Source organism: Ambystoma mexicanum, chromosome 11, assembly GCF_040938575.1.
Source record: "Ambystoma mexicanum isolate Mex_15411 chromosome 11, UKY_AmexF1_1, whole genome shotgun sequence".
Classification (NCBI taxonomy): Eukaryota; Metazoa; Chordata; class Amphibia; order Caudata; family Ambystomatidae; genus Ambystoma; species Ambystoma mexicanum.
The window spans coordinates 1,261,029,127-1,261,050,439 of NC_090934.1; the positions used below are offsets into that span (position 1 = coordinate 1,261,029,127).

Below are 21,313 nucleotides of genomic sequence, written 5' to 3' on the forward strand. Positions count from 1 at the left end.
GGCCGTTCGTCTGGTGAAAGGCCTTCCATATGGAAGCACAGTGTCGGTTGCTCGCCGCAAACTACATTGGTTACCCGTCAAGACCCGGATTCATTTTAAAGTCCTTTGCATTATACATCGAGCTCTTCAAGGCGAAGGTTGTCAAACATTGCAGTAAAAGTTTGTTCCTTATTGTCCCGGTCACTCATTGCGATCGGCCTCCCTATAGTTGCTTAAGGTTCCTAAACACTGACTTCAGTGGCTGGCCCCAAACTTTGGAACTCTCTTCCCTCTTTTCTATGTAACATTCAAGATCTTTTAAAACCTAGTTGAAGACCTACCTTTTTTGGAGCAGACTTGTTCAATCCTTTCTCTCTGCATTCTTTAGCACCCTGATTCCACTGGGGAGGGATGCGCTTCATAAATATCTGATTGATCAACAGGAACTAGACTGAGCAAACTGGGAACACCAGAGTGGTGTGATGAAATGTACATCAACACAGGGAGAGAACAAAAACAGACAACCTAAGGGTTTTTCCACAAATGTTCAAAAACATCTGATACCCTGTTGAGTGGGGTAGAACAACAACTCTGAAAAACGAGGCAGAGGTACGCAGGGAATCATAAAACTGGAGACAAACCACAAGCAGCATGAAGAATTTCAAACAAAGCCCTCCTATTCCTGGTAGAGTTTGGGAGACACAAAGCAGGCCTGTGATACAGAGTAAGTGCACCGAATGTTTCATGCGGATCACCCTTGCAGTAGTGTGAATAAATTGCAGAGCCATTGTGGAGGTGAGGAGCCTCCAGCTCTGTAGACAGACCAAACACATTAGGTCAAATGAAAATGCAAGTTGCGGCAGCCTTATGGATCTGCACATAGGTCTCCTGACTGAGGGCATCGAAAGTCTACAAGAGGAATACAGAAAAGATGGTGGTGAGCATAGACCGTGTGGGAGAGAAACTCAGATAACAAATGGTATGGCGAGGAAGAACTAGCAGAAAAGTGCAGACCGTGCAGTCAACCTATGGTGGGGAATGGGAGCAATGCAATTGAGAGGTTAGCAGAGTGCTACCTGCGGTTCCAGGCTCTAAGAACCAATACAGAAATGCAGGGTAACCACAAGTGCTGCATACTGAAAACAGATATGTAAGGTTCATCAAGCCAAACAAGGGAACAGGAGACATTGAGCAAGTGAACAGCAAAAGCAAATGAAACACAGAATGGTGAGACCTCAAGTGTAGAGTCCCAAAAAACGTTGCGGTTACAAAACGCTGTGCCAGTTTGAAGACAGAGATTGAAGTTCCAGATCACCTGATAGTTCACATATTTATAATCTTTGAACTCTGTTGAGGTGCGCAGGTTCCCCTCCCCTAATCCTGGGTTAGGTGGATTAGCACAGCATTGCCAGAGATGTCCTGCACCAGGGATGGGGTGAAGGAGTTGAGGGGGACCCATTTCCTCACTCCGTCAAATGAGCTGCGCTGGTGTGAAAGCATTGGTACCAATGTTCGAGCCACAAAGCACGTCAGCCTCTGCCATGGCCAGTTCTTTTGCGTTTCAATTGCAGGACTACATTTCTAGCCGTGAAACTGCATGCAGCCAAGTCTTCCTCTTCTCAAGCAGTACAGACCAAGCTTTATACCAAAAAACTTATTATAACCCATGAAACGAACACCAGGCCCAGTGTGCATTATGTGCTCAGAAGAATATCATGACTGAATCACTATCAAAATGGGGTCTTTTGTGTTACCAAAATTCTCTATGATTTTGTGCAAAGCAGCCACAAACCATTGTGCTATTTATCCTCACGCCCTTTCCCGCAGGCAATTTATTTACAGAAGTAATTGTTTATAAATAAAATCATCTCGCTCTGTACATAAATAGCGATTTAGTTACAAACAGAGCCAGAAATTAACAATATGCGGACGGAATACCCAAGACCAAGCTTAATGACCCAAGATATATGTTTGCAGGATATCATGATTTATTGTACAGCTAGGTAGAGGGGTGTGTGTTTATATAAAAAGTCCCATGTTATTTATAGTGATAATGCTGGATTATTTTGTTTGTGCAACATCAAAGTGCTACATTGGGAATTCTGCACGAGATTTTAGCCACAGTTTCATAAAAGTGATTTACTTAGAACATACTGGTAAAGCTTGTAGCACCAACTTCATGAAAGTGATGTATAGTAACCATACTGTCAGATTGTGGGCGCATCTGCATGAAAAAAGTTTACAGTTCTGCCCATAGCATAGATTGTTGCCATAAAATCAAAGTAATATACAGTGGGAATGCTGGCATATATTCTAAGCACATATTTATGAAGTGATTTACAAGGACAATACTGGCATATACAATGGGCACAGCTGCATGAAAGCGGCGTACAATGACAGTGCAGGCAAATCTTGTGGACACAGGCATCATGAAAATTTAGTAAAATGCATGCTTGTGTATGGTTTGTAATGTGGCATCTACTGGATGTTTTCATATATTATACTAAAAGAACCAATTGTAAGTTGCGTATCTTTATCTTATTTTTCAGAAAAATTGTTCTGTAAAATTCACCAGTTTAAAAGATTTTTTTTAAATGTCTGAATGGGTGTGGTTGTCACTACTGTGCCACTGGCGCACCAATTGGCACCCATCATATTTGGTACTCATTCATCTCCATAATATTGCCTGTACAATACCTATTCATATGTTGTCTCTGCTTTCCGTTTGCAAGAATTTAGAACTCTTATTTAATTTCACAAACTACATGTCCCATAACGCACCTTGTGGCAGTTCCCATTCCCTGGCTATTCCTAGGCAGCAGTCTTAGAACTACAATCCCTAAAAGTCTTAGAGATCAGTGGAATGTTCACATTCCCTGGACCAGAGGGAGGAGGCCAATTACCTTCAGGTGTGCTGCTCCAGGTGCTACTAACTAGCCTGCTTCAACACAGGGCAGCTCAGTATTAGTATTTAAGCAGCTGCTTGCAGGAGTGCAGGTCTCTTGCACTGAGCTTGCTTCCAGCCCTTTGTTGCCTTGATCTTTGGATTTCTGCTGTGGCCTGTTTCCAGAACATGCTACAGAGCGATGTGCTCCCTGCCTTGCAGCCCTGCTACGATGCCTTCACACCCCTGCTGCTTTTTTGCCCAGCTCCCCTGTTTGCAGTCCTATGTTCCCTGTCTACAGCCCCTTGCTCTCTAACACTAATTATCTTGTTTCCTACCTGCAGTTTCCTTGCAAAGTCTTCAGTCCTGCCCTTGTTAACCCACTTCAGAGCTACAGTTTCCTTGTTTTCTCTCGGTAGTCCTACTCTTGTTCTTCTAGTCCAGATTTACTGTTCCTTGTTACCAGTCTACAGTTTCCTTACCCCTGCACTTAGATTTTTTTTCTTGCTTTTCTTCTTTGTCCTGAGCCTTGCTCACTTTGACTTCCTTTCACCCTGGATATTTCCGTTACAGTTCTTGTCTTCACTTGTGCCTTGTGTAATTCCTTTGTTCAGAGTTGGCTGCTGGGTTTTCAGAAGGCAATCTCCGTCCCTTTCCTTTGTCGCGTTTCAGTAGTATTGTACCATGTGTCATTGTTAACTGTGTGCTGGTTCCCGTTTCAGGAGGCAGTCATTGTTCAGCTCTTGCTGGACCCATAAAGGCTTCAATCTTGTGAGTACTGTTACCTTGTTCGTGACTTAGGGTCCAGACACAGACACCCACTGCTGTTGCTCCTTTCCATGAGCATTCAGAGTGGGGCCCTGTAATAGTAATCTGCTCAGAAGGCTGGAGTTTCCCTGGTTCTGTGAGAAACTCTTCCCCCATTCCGTGTACTCCCTCCCCACCCCCCAAGAGGGAACCTTACTTGTTTGTTTTACTTGTACTCCCTGCCCCTTTCTGTTCACTGCCTCTTTTGCCCATTCTTGCTTATATGCAGCACTCCTTGTACTCCTGCTTCTTGTGTACTTTTCTCCCTTTGGCTTTGTGGGCACGTCTCTACCTGCAAGCCCATGTGGCAGTGGTGAACACCACTCACCTTACATTACATTACACTTAAGGCTGCCTTGGTACACCCCTGTCTTGATACACCCGGGTGCGCTAATTCATGGAAGATGGTAATGCCCACCCCCACTAGAAATCTACAACTGCAGCTACTCATTTTGAATACTTGAGCATGCCAGCCCCCCACAGGAACTACCAGACCCAAACGCTGTCTCGGCCATTACCATGTACCTAATAATGTTACTCGCTGCTTACAGCGGTTGCTGGAACATATTTGCGACAGGATCCAGGCCCACATCCCTTTGTAGCTATGCTAGGTGTAAGATGTAAGGTTTGATTTAAAAACCTACATCTCCCATCTAGTGCAGCGTTTTCATCAGAAGCATTGTAAATGTGTGTTGGCCCAGGGGCACTCAGGAGTCTGTGATGCAGCATGCACTTCCTCAAGGAGCTTGTGGAGGTCACCTCAGTAGGCTTCGGAGGGGCCCAGGCGCCCATTTTGTGTTAAACCATTGGAAGGGGCATACCATGAAATGGGACTGCTCTACCTAAGCAAGAAATTGAAGGAACCTTTCAAGGCAGTATTGGACACCGTAGTTTGCATCCCAGAAATGCATATGTTCACCCATTCTCCTGGGGATGATAGTGCTGAAGGGATTCTATTCTTAATGGGAATCTTGATAAACTGGATGATCCACTCCAAAACAATGATCGAAAGGAGGTCTCCAGATGGTTTTGGGAAGAGCGAGTATTGAATATGCCTCTAGCCCAATTATATCTGAGGAATCCAATCAATGGCTCTCTACGCTAGTAGACACTGAATTCTCAATTACAGCACTAACCCCTACAGAGCAGATCTGGGCAGATGCTTTGGACTATGACTCCCATGATACTTCACCAGGGACTGTGCAGGCTAGGACTGATGGGAGGTGTACCCAAAACATCTGGAGAGCCAAAGATTGTAGACCACTGCGGCCTAATGGAAAGTACATTGACGCAATAAACATATTACTGATAAACAAATGTCCATGAATGCAACAGGTTAGTGGTTGTATATTAATTGTATGGGATGATTCTATGGGGGGCATCATGTCAGCGTAATGACAGGGACCTACAGGTTACCTTACACAAACACTTGGAGGGAAAACCTAGATGTGGTTGCCAAATTGTATGGTAAAAATCTGCTCCAGCATTTAGAAACATGGGCACATGAAAATGGTGCCGTGTCGAATTTACAGGCAGGCTTTAGATTGGGAATAAGTACCATCGACCACGCCACAAGGTTTCACCACTTAGAGCACCTGGAGACCTAGCAAATGGCAGCAGTGTGCAATATAAATCCAAATGACATACAATAACTTTCTGCAAGTGATATAATTGAAGCAACCATTGTGCAGTTTATTTTTTGATCTACACATTCCCTTTGATGCTGTTCCCCAACTTATGGTGCATCTTAATGAGAAAAGTGTACCATGAAGTCTTCCATCAGCAATTAGCAACTCTTATATTGATAACTTTGCATTTGGTCGCTATGGTTTGTGGCGGGATGTAATTTGAGGTTCAATGTATCCAGAGGAGTCAGACAGGATGTGTGCGCCCCTACCTTTTTCAATTCATATGAATGCAATAAGTTAGTTGAAGGTTTGCAAAGTATTCAGTCTGACTTAAAAATTGCTGCTTGCTTTAATCACACAGTATTTAAATGTTGCCCTGCATTTGGGTCTAGGCGGATAGGGTACCTCCATGGAAGTGAAATTTAAATCCTTGACATACTAAATGAAAAATCTGGAGAAACTGGTTATCCTTTGGCTTACTGAAAGGCCCTTGAAGACTTCTTGCCATAAATGCTGCCAATTCATTACCTTGAGTAAAAAAGATGATCAGAAAGTCTGCTTCCAATACTAACCTGGAGGAGCTTTGGAGTAATCTCCAAAAAAAGAAGATTTAGTACTTACTTATGAGGAATGTGTTTTTATGTTGAACTTTAGCAGCGTGTTCAATGAGCGAAATGCTGACATCTTTATTTATCTAGAGAGCAAACATTATCCTTAGTCTTATGCAAGTCATTTTTGCTAAATAACTTTTTTGTGTCCTTTTCTTTTTTTTTTTTTAAATATTACCATTGGCAGCATTTACATTGAAATGGGAAATTCAGAGGGGCATTGGAGACATAGGCATACTAGTGAAGATATGAAATATTTTATAATATTTCTATCTAGAAAAAAAAACGATACAAAATCATGGTTGTTCCCATTTTTCAGACATTTAATACATGCTCCGAAGTGTATCTAGTCTTTTCATCGAAAAATGTTTTATCTAAACATATTCCATCAAATATTTTCTAACGAAAATGTTAATCTAATGCATTTGTGTGTGGGGTAAAGGGTTAATTTTGTTTTCCGAAATGTTTGGGGTGGGTTTTTAAGAGTCCTAAACAGGGTTTTTGGGGCGGGTTCAGACCCCTCCCCCCCCAAAAAACAAAATGCACTTCGATTGAAGTTTTTTTCGTTACAAAATATTGGATGGAAAAAGGTTTAGATTAAACATTTTTGATGAAGACATGGAACCGCTGCGAAGTAGAAGAGTTATCCAGCTGAAACCCATACAATAGAGGTAGGACTAGAAAATGTATAATGAAGACTTCAGTAAACTTTCATTACAAAGCTTTTTGTACGTAGTATGAATGTCACAGTCAAGTTTTGGTAAATAGTAAAGCATCATTAACATAAAAATTACCCAGTTCGTCTTTTCAAAATGGTTTACTAGAATATATGTGATGCATGAATCCACTTTCGGATTTTTTATTTTTTTTAAAGGACAAATGGATTGTGTACACTTCTTAATTTTTAGGAGTGTGAATTTGATTTTACTCTATTTTTAGGTATTCGTTTTTTTTAAATGTACATTGCCGTTAAGCGCCTCAATTTACTTTTGTTGCTTGAAAGATAATTGCATAAGCATTTCGGATGACAACTCAGTCACAAGGGCAAACTGGTTAGTGATCCAGCTGTATGACTTTTCCTCTTTAAATTTAATTTCCAGCCTTTCAACCTTGCTTTGGACGTACCTCTGTAGAAATCGAAATTCAAGGCCAGAAGGATTTAAATCTATGGAAAAAATATTTAGGCACTACATCAGAGCTCAAAAATTCCACTTGACACAAGCTCTGCCTGGTTCACATACTTCAAAAACAAGGAACAATGAGGATCCACCAATTTATACAACATCCCTCCCTCCCGATTGGCGATTAGAACACAAGGAATAAGCCTGAGAGAAAAGTTGCAACTTCATGTACCTTACTGCTCAAAAGGAATTATCAGGCCAAACTCCTTTGTAGAAAACGTGAGCTGGATTGCATCATATCATAACTGTGGCATGCACTCCCATGTCCAATATGAATTGACAAACTTTACATTGACAAATACACAGTAAGTGGTGACAAAGAAGCCACTGTCAAATCCGCCAAATAATGAGGTACAGTTAGAACATAATCTACCATGCAATTTGTAGAGTGTGTTGCAGAGAAATTAATTCAACCACAGTGAGGTAGGCTCTAACACTCTCACTAAGGCCTCCAAACTAGACAAATTGATGCTGTGGGAGACAGTGCCAAACATAGCTAATAGACAAAGTAATAGGTGCATACCTGCTGGCCATCCTCAAAGTTCAAAAGGATTTTTGGTGAAAATGTATCTCTACTTTTGAAGCTGCTGTGATGAATTGAATCGAGGGAATTTGTCACTTCTCCACAGGGGGGGGGGCCCTGAGAGGGTAGGGGTCAAGGCAAGTGGGACCTTACCAGGAGAGACCCCCCCCCCCTTTCTACCCCTTTTGGAGGGACTCCCTAAAGCCGAGTACACTGTGGCCTACAACGCCTGCTCCACAATACCAATAACTTTCAAGTACCATGACTGGGATGAAGAAACTCACCAGGAAAAGAGCATGTCCCTTTAAATCTAAAGACTCAATTTACTGGGATTAGTAGGTTACATAACATGCCCCCAACAAATCACAGTGGGCAGGCAGAGTAAGCACAGGTCAGAAAGCCCACGCAGTACCAGCACAAGAAACAGACAGGGAAGATGCGTGAAGGAAGAGGCAGGGATGCCAGCCAGTGCGCAACTCCCAGCACAAGAAACCAGCAGGGCAGGAACCTGGAGGAACACGGTGGCAAGACCACAGAAACTCAGTGGTGGACATCCAGTCCCACAACAATCGCTGATACCACTGCGCATAGAAAGTAACACTCATCGGAAGACTGGGACACCAGAGAGAGAAGAGAGACCACAAGGAGGAACACGCTGAACAGAACAAATAACTTGTACCAGATGCTGCTTAGCAAGTCAGATAGGGTAACGGGGGTATAGAGGGGGCGTGTCCTAATAAACAGATAATAAAGGCTGTAAAATGCTCATTTGCTCTTTATTTAAATGTTGACGTTGTCCTTGCTGTAGCACTTTCTCATCTTACTCGTGATTAGAAGAAAATATGTTGATACACACGCAAAATCCTGTTGCCTACACCAATGGTAAAGCCATGAAAATAGATTGTTTCTTTGCATCTTAGTTAATAATGAAGTCACATGTTTTGCAGATGAATAGATGTAGGAACATTACAGAAATCACTAGTTCCTCACTACTTGATTCAATTTATCAAACAAAAGAGCATCTTTAGTCTCTCAGTTCTCCCCACCCTCCTCCCAACTATTCCTTTGAAAATTGAAAACAAATGTATCTAGTTATTTATGAGAAAACACTTGATTCCAAGCATATATAGTGAGCAACTTTAAATATTTCTAAATTACTTTTGAATTTGATTTATAGCTTCCATTTAACCCATTTTTTTTAAAATAAATCTGACATGAAAAGCAAGTGAAGACAAACTGCAATTGCAGAGAATTGTCATGCAAGCAGCAGTGAACTTAGTTTTGCGACATATGTGATGACATCCATCACGTTGCTAACGTTCATGAGATAACATATCTAACATGACTTATTTATAATTACACAGAGAAGGATTTGACCACAACTTTGCTCAGTACATCAAATGCTTGAAGGCTGCCATACCTTCAATATTGAGCCAAGCCAGCTCACAATACACTGCAATAGACTACCTGTATTGATACATTAAATAAGGCCCATGGGCAATGGAGTCAGTGATTCAGGTAAAAGAAGCTCATACTCTCACTTACCTGGCAACCAGGTCCATATGCACACTGGAACATATACTGTGTTGCGATTTTCAATGTAACTTAAATTCTGTTTCCCGTTTGGGTTTATTTAAAAACTCACAACAGAGTGAAGATTTGATTGCTCTTTCCCTCATTTAACCTTCAATTGGCATAGACGTATCAAACAACCACTCAACCAACTGGAGATTTTTAATGCAGGTTTTGCACATTCGTTCTGTGTTGTAAAGTTAGGATCTGCCTTAGGAACTAAGGAATATTACTCACACATTGGTAAGTGGAGACATGGTGTAGTACAAAAATATTATACTTTGGGAATTGAAAGTAGAACCTTCCTAGCCCCACGTGCCCTTACACCCCATATCCAACCTTTTATGTTGGAATTGGCACCATCCATGTCCTAGCGCAGGGGTCTGCACCCTTTGGCTATCCAGATGTTTTGGACTACATTTCCCCATCATCCCTAGCCAGCATGGTCAATGGTGGGGGATCATGGGAGTTGAAGTCCAAAACATTGAGAGAGTCACAGGTTGCAGATCCCTGCCCTAGCGCATCAACGTAACGCAGATAGCAGGTTCAAAAAGCAGGTTTTGTTTATTGCACGTCCACAGAAGAGCTAAACGAATAGACCTTTGTTTGAAAATTGCTGATCAGGCTTTTCTAGATTTTAGATTGTGATAGCTGTCACAGAACCATCAAAAGTGACACAGATTGCAGTTTTTGAGCGGTTAGGGGTCACACCTTCAGGTATCGGAAATGATGACAGCATGATCTTGATACCCAACCCACTATACCGACTTGTTAAAAGGTTAATGTTACGATAATAATAAGGTACCAATGCCTATTCAAAAAAAAGTTATTGGACTGGCAAATTCTTTTCAAATATATGCTTTTAAAAACTAGTGGTGTTTGGCACAATGACACTAAGAAGACAAAAGATGTTTGCAAGTGCATACTAAATATGCAAATGAATGCAACTTCACCATTGTACTTGCAATAATATGTGCTCTGTTAAAAAGTAACTATTTGCCACAGGAAAATTATCAAACTAGTGAGCTGATGTACTTGTGTTCTTTTCCTGCTAACCCAGAACTGCCAACTGAATTTGCGCTGTGTTCCATTGGTTTGCTTTTTTAAATAAACAGAGCTTGTTTATTTAGAATTTCTTCTTTGCACTTCCCGTTTCAAAACCGTGCCAAATGTGGCGTCATTAAAAAAATGCTGACTAATGCAAATACATGCCAGGAACAAAGGCCAACTGAAATTAAAATACCAGCTTTAATAAGATAACAACGATTTGTTACTTACTGACTAATCCTTGGTAACCATCAGCTTATCCAGCATCACACTTACCCTACAAAGAAACGCTCCCATCTAACACTCTAAAACACAGGCTTGTACAACGGATTATTCCCCCCGGCATCTGCACAACACCGAAGACTTTTTGAAACATACTTCGATAGCCAACCGACATAAGCAGCCACTGCATTCATCAAAGCAGCACATCGTCCTCTGCAAACTCCATACAAATGTAAGCCCAAGAGCAAACAAACAACGGGGGTGCAGATTGAAATTCTTTTTAACTGAACAGAATCTAGCAAATCTAGCAAGATCTTAACTGTGTATTGCTAAGTGCGACGAGCCATGGGACCCGGTCACTTCTCGCCAGGGGGAAACCCTTCCCTGTGAGGCTATGGAGGCGAGGCCGCTACCTGATAGTCCCCCTAGGGTTGGTTTAATGCTGGAGGGCCTCATGGGGAGGTACTCCCCTCTGGGGACAAGGACGATCACCTAGGGTACAGCCCACTGATTGTTGTCACTCCCCAACACTCGCTAGCCCTTCACACTGTCCAGAACCACTTTATTGAAAGTCCACCCATGTACTGTTGCCATATCGGAGATAATCCTAAAGCCAAACATACTAGGATGCAGAAGAATGCAGGAGACATGAAGGTCATTGACTGGCTTGTACTGGTACAAGTTGGCCACGAGGATGCCTAAGGAGTCGATTGTTAACATAGACAAAGAACTGTTACAATCCGCATGGGAGAACTTTGATACAATGTATAAAATGGAACAAAGGACTATCAAATGTGTGAAGCCCCGCCGTGTCAAGCGTGGCTGTCAAACCCCGCCGGGTCTGGTGGGGAACAAGATTGTGACATAATTCAGGAGGTATGAAACTCATTGTCCCAATTCAAGTCTGTGTGGCATGTTTCCATAATATTGATCCAATTGGCCTCCCTTTCGCGTAACAGGTGCTCTCTATTCCCACCCCTAGGTGGTCCTTCTATTATTTCAAATCCCACAAATGTGAGCATGTCTAATGGTGTATGAAGCATACAGTCATTGGATATCTTGTGTCCTTATTTTTAATGGCTCTTAAATGTTCCATTATATGAATTTTGAGATATCGCACAGTACTTCCAATATACCATTTTCCACACTGGCATAGGATGGCATAAATAACATACTTTGTGTTACAATTCATAAATTGATCAATCGATCGTGAGGTGCCATTTGGTAGATCAATCTTGTCTTTCACATCCAATAATTGCAGACAGATTTTTCAGTTGCCATATTTGTGGTTGCCCGTCACTGCTGGCAATTTCCATATTGTTGCTATTGTCTTGGTTTGTTCCATTTTTTCAAGTTTCAGAAAACTTGGGTTTATCTGGTTTTTGATCACTTTGGCTTTACCATATGTCATGGGTGGTTGTGAATCTACATATTTGGTTACAGCTTTATCCAATTGGAGGATGTTCCAATGATTTCTTTAGGATGCCATTAACAGTATAGGCATTGAAGCTTTGGTTTTTTCAGTTCTTGTTTCTTTATTGCGCAGAAGTTCTACTCTCCTTTATTGTTCCTCTTAGTGTTGCTTATATGCTTGAGATATTTTTTATTCTCACTGCAGTTTTTCATTTTTCAAAGCTTCTCCATATGGTATGTTATGAATAATGAGTTTTGGGTGGTTGCTTTTAGCATGGAGAATGTGGCTACCCGCAGAAGGTTTCTGATAGAGCGTTGTGTGTACTGTATTGTTTTTGACAAAAAGGTCAAGGTCAAAAAAAGCAAATCCTTTCATTCTTAGTTTCATATTTTAGTCAGAATTCTGGTGGTTGGTGCATTGACAGATTTCTTGTCTCCATCCCAAGTTATTAGGATGTCGTCTATGAATCAACCCCAGAAAATGAGGTTTCAATTTTCTGTAAAAGCTAGTTGTATCCATGTCTGTTCCATTTCATAGTGTCCCATGAAGAGGTTTGCATATGATGGTGCGTGTTTGGCACCCATAGCGGTTCCCTGTTGTTGTTGGTACAGTTGCCCATCGAAACTGAATATGTGGTCAGTGAGAGTGAACTCTAACATTGATATTATCATTCAATGTTGTTCATAATAGGAGACAGATCTTGATTTTAACACCAAACAACTCGGCTATTATGCAAGTCTATGCAAAGAGGACCAGCATACTCGTCCTCAGCACTTAAGGTTATGAAATATTCAGTGGTTTGCAGTCAGTTATGATGTTGTATCTTGGTGTACAAAGAGAGCACATCCAGACTTACAAAGCTGAAATGAGTTTGCCAAATGATGGAGTCAAGTTGTTGAAACACATGTTTGGGGTCTTCAATATAGGAGGATAAATTGTAGGCCAAAAGGTTTTAAGTGGACATCAATGTATTCAGATAGCTTTTCTGTTATGGATCCCATTTCCTGCATGAAGGCAATTTCAGATATTTTTATGTATTTTGGGTACAAAGTATATAGTAGCCATAATAGGCTGTTGAACATTCGTGTGTGTAAAAAATATATATAAACATATATTCCAACACACCAGTATGCAGTATGCTCACTTATGAAACTGAAAGACATTGCATGAATAGAGAGAAGTTCCGAAATTTCTTATAGAGGTCAAGGGAGAAGGCCAGATTGAAGTACTAGTTGACTTTAGGTTGAAATTTAACACTACAAAAAAAAGGTATGAACCCATAATAATTTGAGATTTACTCACGTTTTGTCAGACCTGAAGTGGAATGAGGAAATGTGGATAAGTTTCAGATCTTAATAGCGTTAATAAGATAATTTGGCCGAAGCAGCTAGCCACTGAAAACACACCAAGTACAACCGAAGTGCAGCTCAGCTAATCAGAATGAAACGGATCCATCTTCAATACACTAGTGTGACATTCAATGAATTTTGAAATTGCCTCATAAAATCATATACGAGAAGTCAATTAAAATGAAGAATTTCTCAGCTGAAGAAATGTGTTCCAGCAGCAGAAGTTGTAACGCTCACCTGATTCCCACGGAGGCGCTGATCCCGGCTGGGCTGCTATCGTTTCTTCAATTGAGAAGCGTAGAGCTCGGACGACTCTCAGGACTGGGCTTCCTCTTATCGAATGTCTGACTTGCAGGGTAGGTTTTCTGCAGGTGGAAGAAAAAGGGTTAATCACTGTTTGATGGGATTCCTTCTCCCACCAATCGCCAGTTTCTCCCACAGCCTAGCTTTCTACTTGTCTCGGCGAGCTCTCACCTTAGGCGTATAAATGCTGAGCTCTCCATCCTGCGTCTGGTGCAGGGGTGTGTGGATTCCAGTTACGTCACTGGATGAGTTCAGTGTTGAGGCTCAAGTCTTTTGCGGCCTTAGTTGTGGCACTGGTGCTGGGATGCCGAAGAGCGATGCCGCCGTTACTGCACGAGCGGATGCCTGTAAGTATACTGTAGTCTTTAGGCTTTAAAAGATGGGCACCTGAATAATGTCCCTTTTCCTTTGTTTCAGGCCTCGGGATGCTGTGGGCGTAGTTTTCCGTTGCCGCTGCACGTGCCGATGCACGTAAGTATAATGTTCGTTGGCCGCTTTTAATGGCACCTCTAATAATGTCCTTTTTCTAGTTTTCAGGTGCCGGGATGCTGCGGGCTTTATATCCGTTGCCACTGCACGTGCCGATGCACGTAAGTATAATGACCGTTGGCCGCTTTTAATGGCACCTCTAATAATGTCCTTTTTCTAGTTTTCAGGTGCCGGGATGCTGCGGTTGATGCGGCCGCTTCTGCGCATGCAAAAACTGGTAAGTTAAGATGAATGCGACTGCCTTCACCCGAACCCCTTTTTAATTATGTCCTTTGCCTTTCAGGTGCACAGAAGCTGCCGAAGAGAAGGCCGCGGTTAGCTCCGTTGCAATCACGGATGGATCAGGTATGCGGGCGCGGCTGCGAGCTAGTTGCACTTTTCTAACCTTATGTTTATTCTTTGCAGGTTTTGCCGGTGACTGGATTCCGGGATCTGGTAAGTATTGTTCTGTGTCTTTCTTCATCCACAGGTTGCTGCGCGGAAGCTGAAGATGACTCTGGACCTGGAATGCAGGAGCCGACTCGGTGAGCGTCCTGCTGCTGCTGCAGAATAACGCGAAGCACGTGTTTTCCATCGGGCGTGGTTTAAATAGCAGAGAAGTGCTTCCAGTGTGTGTTCTTCCACCGGTTCCACCCAGGTAAGAAAAGAGTTCCTGAATGAGGGAATAGTTCCTCCCAGCCCTGGTGGCTGGGGACTTCAACCAGACTGGATTGTTCTGGGTAAATATGCAGCATGGTCTGCCTCAGATAAGTCCACCCAAGCATTATTACACTGTTTATCAATATGAGCCCGGCGCCTACGGCGCCGGGACTGAAACCCTTCATGAGCCTGGCGTCAAAGGCGCCAGGACACGGTCCAAAGGGCCCCTGTAGGGGCCTGCTGGGTCCGGAGTAGTGGAAGACGGGTCTGCTTCCGAGGGCGCCCATGACAGCAGTACTCTATACTGTACCAGAGGAAATGTGTTTTTGTTTTCCAGTACTTCCTAGGAACTCAAGGAAACCAAGGTGCAAATCAAGTTGCAAACAACTAATCTTACAAACGTGATCAGGGAAGTGTTTCAGTTGTTATCTACTTCTTGGGCAGTTGATCATTAATTCTGGCAAAGCTAGGTAAAGCCAGTCAAACACAAATAGAAAGATAAGAAGAAATTCAGAAGGCTTTAGTGGTCGTTGCAACATCCAAACATTTCTTAAAGTATTTAAAGATTAAACAGAATTAAGCCAGGAAGGGGGGAGAAGAGGGATCAGATGCTATCAGGTCAATACTAAGTGCTAGTTTTGGCCTGTGGTTGAAAGGCTTGACACTATATTGAGAGACCATACATTCTACAGTATGATCCATACAGGGGAGGGAAAGACTAAGCAAGTCCAAGTTTTCCATACAGGAATGATTTAACAAGCTACACTGCTGGGAATAATGCTTAGTACTGCCTGGGTTAAAACGGGGTGTTAACTTCACTCAAAGAATCAATGAGCAGAGTAAAATGATAGTGTAATACCTTTGATTTAAAGAGATTGAAACTAAATTCCTAGTATATTGACAAACAGATTTTAGAAAATAAATGTTTGAGGTCTATACAAAATTGCTTTATTGTCAAAGGTTTGCCAAGACAATTTATCTGAAATCATAAGACTCAACAAAAGCCATTTATAAGTAGTGGCTTGCAGTCCTATTTGATACTACAGATGCAGAAGTGAGGATTGACAGGTTGGTGGCATGTTAAAGCATTTAGAATGCTGAAGAGTATTGCTAATTAATAGAGTGCAAAGATTTGTAGCGACAATTTTTAAAATGGAAGAGAGGAGTCTTATTACATGGATTTTGAATCCACTGTACAAGACAGGCTCATGTTAAAGCAACACAGTGAACTGAAAAGATCTATTAGTTATTCATCAAAGGTGTATAGCTTTTTTAGGTTTGCACATGGAGTGGTGCTGGATTCAAGCAGCATAGGTTGTGTTCACAGGAGACAAATCTATGCCTCATTGTGAACCTTACAACTCACTGGTTACTTTTCCATAGCACAATAGAGACAGAAGACACTATATAGTGAGTTATAGAAAGGTCACTGATCCTAATCCAGCAACTGGGGTAAAATTAAAATGTCTTGTCTGAATGTATGCACAATTAGCTGGATACATATTGCATAAAAATTGCCAATTCTCCTTTTGGCTCGAACCTAAACTTCTTTGTAACCCAGGTGACAATCACCACTACTCATTAATTTCACATAATTCTAGCTCTCGCAGCTCCCACCCTCACCCACTTAATCCAGCAGGAGATAGTGATTCAAAGGCTTAAAAAGAGCACACTCGACAATTTCATCTTTTGGCTATGAATATGTAAAAAGTTGTCTTGTGGCCAATGCCATTTTGAGTTTTAGTCCAATGTAAAGAACAAGTTTCTTACCAACTTGTAACTTTCTTTCGATTGGATGTTCCTCCAACATATTCCACATCTTTGACATGTAATGTCCACAGCGGTGTACTTCAGAAATATTTCGGCAGAGGGCGTCCTGCATGGATGGCGTGGGGTTGATGCCCCTCGAAGTCCTCTATCGAGGGCGACGTCACCAAATGTTATAAATAGGACGCACGGCGCTCATAGCCTCAGTTTATGTTTTTTCCTCCATAAGGTGTGGCACCTATTCAATGCCTGCTTGACTGCACATAGCCTTGCGGAAACGTAAGCTGCAATCGCATAGGAAATTCTCCAGAGGGGCAGGCTGAGAGGGTGATGTGGAATACGTTGGAGGAACATCCAATCGAAAGAACGTTACCATTTGGTAAGTAACTTGTTCATTGAATGGATTGTGTCCTCCAACGTATTCCACATCTTTGACAGACTCCCAAAGCAGTACCAGAATACGGAGGAGAGAAAGGAATTTAGAGTACCCAATCAGATGGCGGAATAAAAAACCGCCTTACCAAAGGCCATATCTTGACCATGGATCGTATCCAGGGAATAATGTTTGACAAAGGTGTGGATAGAAGCCCATGTGGCTGCATCACAAATATTCCTAATAGGAACTCCCCGTTGTAGGGCTGTGGAAGTAGCCACGCCCCTAAGTCAAATGAGCTTGCAACCCTTCAGGAGGGTCCTTACCTGCCAATCGGTAACATTCAGTAATGGTGAGGATAATTCACCTGGACAAGTTCTGTTTATTAACAGCCTGGTCCAATCGGTGTCCAGTATATCCCACAAAGAGTTGATCGTCCACTCTGACCCTGGACATCCTAGAAATATAAAAGCTCAGAGCTCTCCTAGGATCCAACCCACGGAGTCGCTCCTCTTCCTCATCAGGATGAGGAGGGGGCTAGACAGACTGAAGAACCACATTCTGGCTTAAATGAAATCCAGACAACACCTTAGGTAGAAAGGAAGGACGTACCCTCAGTACAACCCTATCCTTGTGAAACACAGTAAAGGGTGGCTTAGAAGAAAGTGCCTGCAATTCACCGTCTTCAAGACTGTGTTATTGGTGGCGATCTCAAAGGGCAAGAGTGCAAAGGTTCAAACGGAGCACCCATCAGGAATTTCAAAACCAAATTCAGATCCCAAACCGGCACCTGGAAAGGGGACGGTGGTAACACATTAGTGAGCCCTTTAAGAAATTGTGAAATCAAAGGAATCTTAAAGTAAGAACATTCTTCAGACGAGCGCTTAAAGATAGACAGTGCTGCTAGGTAACCTTTAAATGGTACCCACTTGAAGGCCCCTGTGGGCCAAAGAAAGCAAGAAAGACAAAACCACAGGAATGGAACACTGAAAAGGATCAACATGTCCTCTGCACCAATCGCAAAACTTACACCAACTGTACAAGGATTTTGTTGCTGGCCTCCTGGCCGAAAGCAACACCTCCATCACATCATCCGGGACATCCCAATCCTTATACCTCAACCTTTCAGATACCATGCGTGAAGGTTGAGAGTCTAGACCTATGGATGGAGAACCGGACACCTCCCCGCAACCCCTGACGTGAGAGCAGATCCTTTCGGTAGGGAAGACGGCGTGAGGGCAGATGGAAATTTAGAAGGTCTGGTACCACGCTCTCCTGGCCCAATCGGGAGCAATGAGGATCATGTGGGATCGGAACCTCCAACCTCCTTAACACCTGAGGAATGACGGGGACTGGAGGAAACGCATACAGCAGTGGGAACAACCAATCCACTACGAATGCGTCTCCTAAGGCTCCTCTCTGAGGAAATTCCCTTGAGCAGAATCTCTCGCACTTCCGGTTGGCACTGGTGGTGAAAAGATCCACTTGTGGGGTTCCCCAAAGGGCGAAGATCTCCAGAAGGACTTCCTGAGCCAACTCCCACTTGTGAGAGACCATGCTCTGCCTGCTCAGAGCATCCGCCGCCGCATTTTCCTCTCCGGCCATATGAACTGCCGAGAGGGACATTTCCTGCTGGATTTCCCAGAACCAGAGCTGCATTGCCTCTCTGCACAACGGGAGTGATCATAACCCCCCCATCCCCCTTTTTGCTGAGGTAATGCATGGCCACTGTGTTGTCCGTCATGATCAGAACACTCTTCCTCCGCACAGACAGCAGAAAAGCCTTCAGAGCCAGTCTGATGGCCCTCAGCTCTAAGAGGTTGATGTGGAGTTTGGACTCCGACGGAGACCAACGACCACTGGTGGTCAAGTCTGCTGCATGAGCTCCCCATCCTGTGAGGGAAACGTCCATCACTACGGTCACCTCCAACCACGGTTGCCAAAACGGTTCCCCCTTCATAAGGTTCCCCTCGTTGGCCCACCACAAAAGATCCTGGGAGACAGAGTGGAATCTGAACGGGATCCGACATCTTGCCTAAGAACTGTGACCACTGCATCTCGAGAACCCATTGCAAGGATCTCACCCTCAGTCTGACCTCTGGCACCAGAAAAATGCAGGCTGAGCAACCTGAAGGATTTGAAAGCTGGGAGACTGTGCACGATGAAACCTGTCCACCATCTGCACAATGTGATGAGCCCTCACCTTGGGAGGCGAGCACTTCCAAGGACGTGTCCAACACAGCCCGATGTACTGGAGCTGTTGGGAAGGTGTCAGATGCGACTTCTTGAAATTGAGGGAGAAGCCCAGCCTTTGGAGGGAGCGGCGTGCGAGACCGAAGTGATTCAACGCTTGCTCCGGAGGACGCGCACGGATCAGCCAGTCGTCCAGGTAGGGGTGAATCCTCTTCACCCCCTCGCCCGAGATATGCTGCCACTACCACCATTAGCTTGGTGAAGACCCTCAGGCGGAGGTCAATCCGAATGTCAGGACCGGAAACTGAAAGTGCGAGTCGCCAGCCGCAAACCTTAGGTCCCTTCTGTGCTTGGGATGAATCGGCACATGAAAGTAAGCATCCTGGAGGTCCAGAGACACCAACCAATCCTGAAGTTGCAGGGCCTGGAGGACTTGAGAAAGAATGACCATCTTGAACTTGTGTTCCTTAGAGGTTTGTTCAACCAATGCAAGTCCAGGATGGGTCTCAATCCCCTGTCTTTCTTTGAGATAAAAAAAAAAAACAAGGGGAATACCATCCCTTGTTACTCTCTGCTACAGGCACCAGTTCTATAGCGCCTTTCTCTAGCAGGGTCAAGATTTTCTGCACAAAGAGCGGATCCGGAAGCTTCAAAGAGAGATTCCCCGGTGGATTGTCATGAAGCCGCTTTGGGAAGGGAAGGCAGTAGCTGTGGGCGAATGTATCCAGAACCAACGCATCCAAAGTAATGGCTCGCCACTCTTCGAGATGCTGAGACAGTCTGCCCCCAACCGGCGAACCATGGGACATGGCCTTATGACTGTTTTGGAGCGGCTGCGGCAGCGCCTGAAGGCAAAGAGGAAGCTGCCTGAGCAGCTTTGGCACCTCTATTTCCCCGACCAGCATGGGTACTTTTACACTGACACTTTGACTGGCAGCTCCTCTCGTTCTACCAAAGGAGGAGTAGTAACAAAAAGATCCTCCCCTCCACTGCTGTTCCCTAGGACGAAAAGGCAGAGGTTGACGCACAGCTGCGCTTAAAGATTTTGCCACAGCTTTTGAGGTCTGCATCCTCTCAAGGCTCTCGTCAGCCTTGCTGCCAAACAAACGCACACCATCAAAGGGCATGTTCAAAAGACGGGCTTGCATATCTGGAGCAAAACCCGACTTTTGCAACCACGCAAATCTGCGTATAATGGTTCTCGCAGCCATGGACCAGCTAACACCAGTGGTTGTGTCCAAACCCGACTGAAGGGATTCACACATGGCATCCTTGCCATCTTGCACGAGAGCAAGGAACCCACCCCTTTCTTCCCCCTCGGGAATATGCTCAGCCACAAGAGAAAGAGTTCCACAGAGCGTGTGAAAATCTTGCCAAGGCACAAGTGGAGTTGGCGGATCTTTGCGCCATACTCCCCGCAGAAAACACCTTGCTTGCCCAACCGTTGAAGCGTTTGTCATCCCTATCAGGAGGGATGGTAGGGTACGCTGCCTGCCTCGAGGTGGGCATAGCCACCTGAACCACGAAACTCTTGGGAGTGGGGTGAGTGGGTAGGTAACTGGGCTCTTCTTCCTCCCCCCCCCCTCAGAACAGCCAAGGGTCAAGGGTCTGGAGTCCATAACAGGCCTTACAGACTTGGAAGTAGCCTTCCTTGGAGGATCCACAGTACCAGGGATCTCCGACTGTAATTTACAGCCAAAAGGCCCCGAAGCCGACCTCAAGCCCTCAGCTGGTTTCTGCGGTCTCGCTGTGGACAAGAACCAAGACCAGGAAACACATCTCTTGTAACCATCCTGAGCCTTGTCCGAACAGGACCTCCAAGGTTCCCGATGAGGATTGCGCCGTTGCCGTGCGAGCCACAGATCGAGACTGTTCCTTGCCGGCATCATTAGAAGGCACGGACGGAACTGTGCCCTGCGATTGGAAAATTGACAACATCTGATCCCTAAAGGCAGCCCATTCCTCAGGAGTCAAGGACTTAGTTGGACAAGCCACTTTCCTCGCAGCGCCATCCTCCGAGGAGGACAAGGAAGGCAACCAGTAACGGGGCTTCCTAGAATGCCGAGACAAGATGGACGAATGGCGGGAACCACTCTGGGACCGAGACCTCTGGGACTCCTTCCAACACAGAGAGTCACCCCTCGAAAAGTCAGTGGACATACCCTTGGACTTGGATTTACAGAACTTACTGGGTTTGGAACCCCTACCTATCAGAAGCTGTCCCTTACGCTCCTGCAATGCCTAAGCAGTTAGTGACTGGCATTTGGAACAGTTGTCTGTGTCGTGACTCTCACCCAAGCACCACAAACAAACGCGATGCAGGTCAGTAAACGAC

At 44.1% G+C, this 21,313-nt stretch overlaps 1 protein-coding gene across 1 annotated transcript in view; it reads right to left on the reverse strand.

Annotated features, from left to right (window-relative positions):
• The window catches only part of OAZ2 (ornithine decarboxylase antizyme 2), a 198,156-nt gene that overhangs the window by 172,861 nt on the left and 3,982 nt on the right, over window positions 1-21,313 (reverse strand). Inside the window, 1 exon segment of the mRNA XM_069625424.1 lies at window positions 6,894-7,071. Coding sequence (XP_069481525.1) covers window positions 6,894-7,071 — 178 coding nt within the window.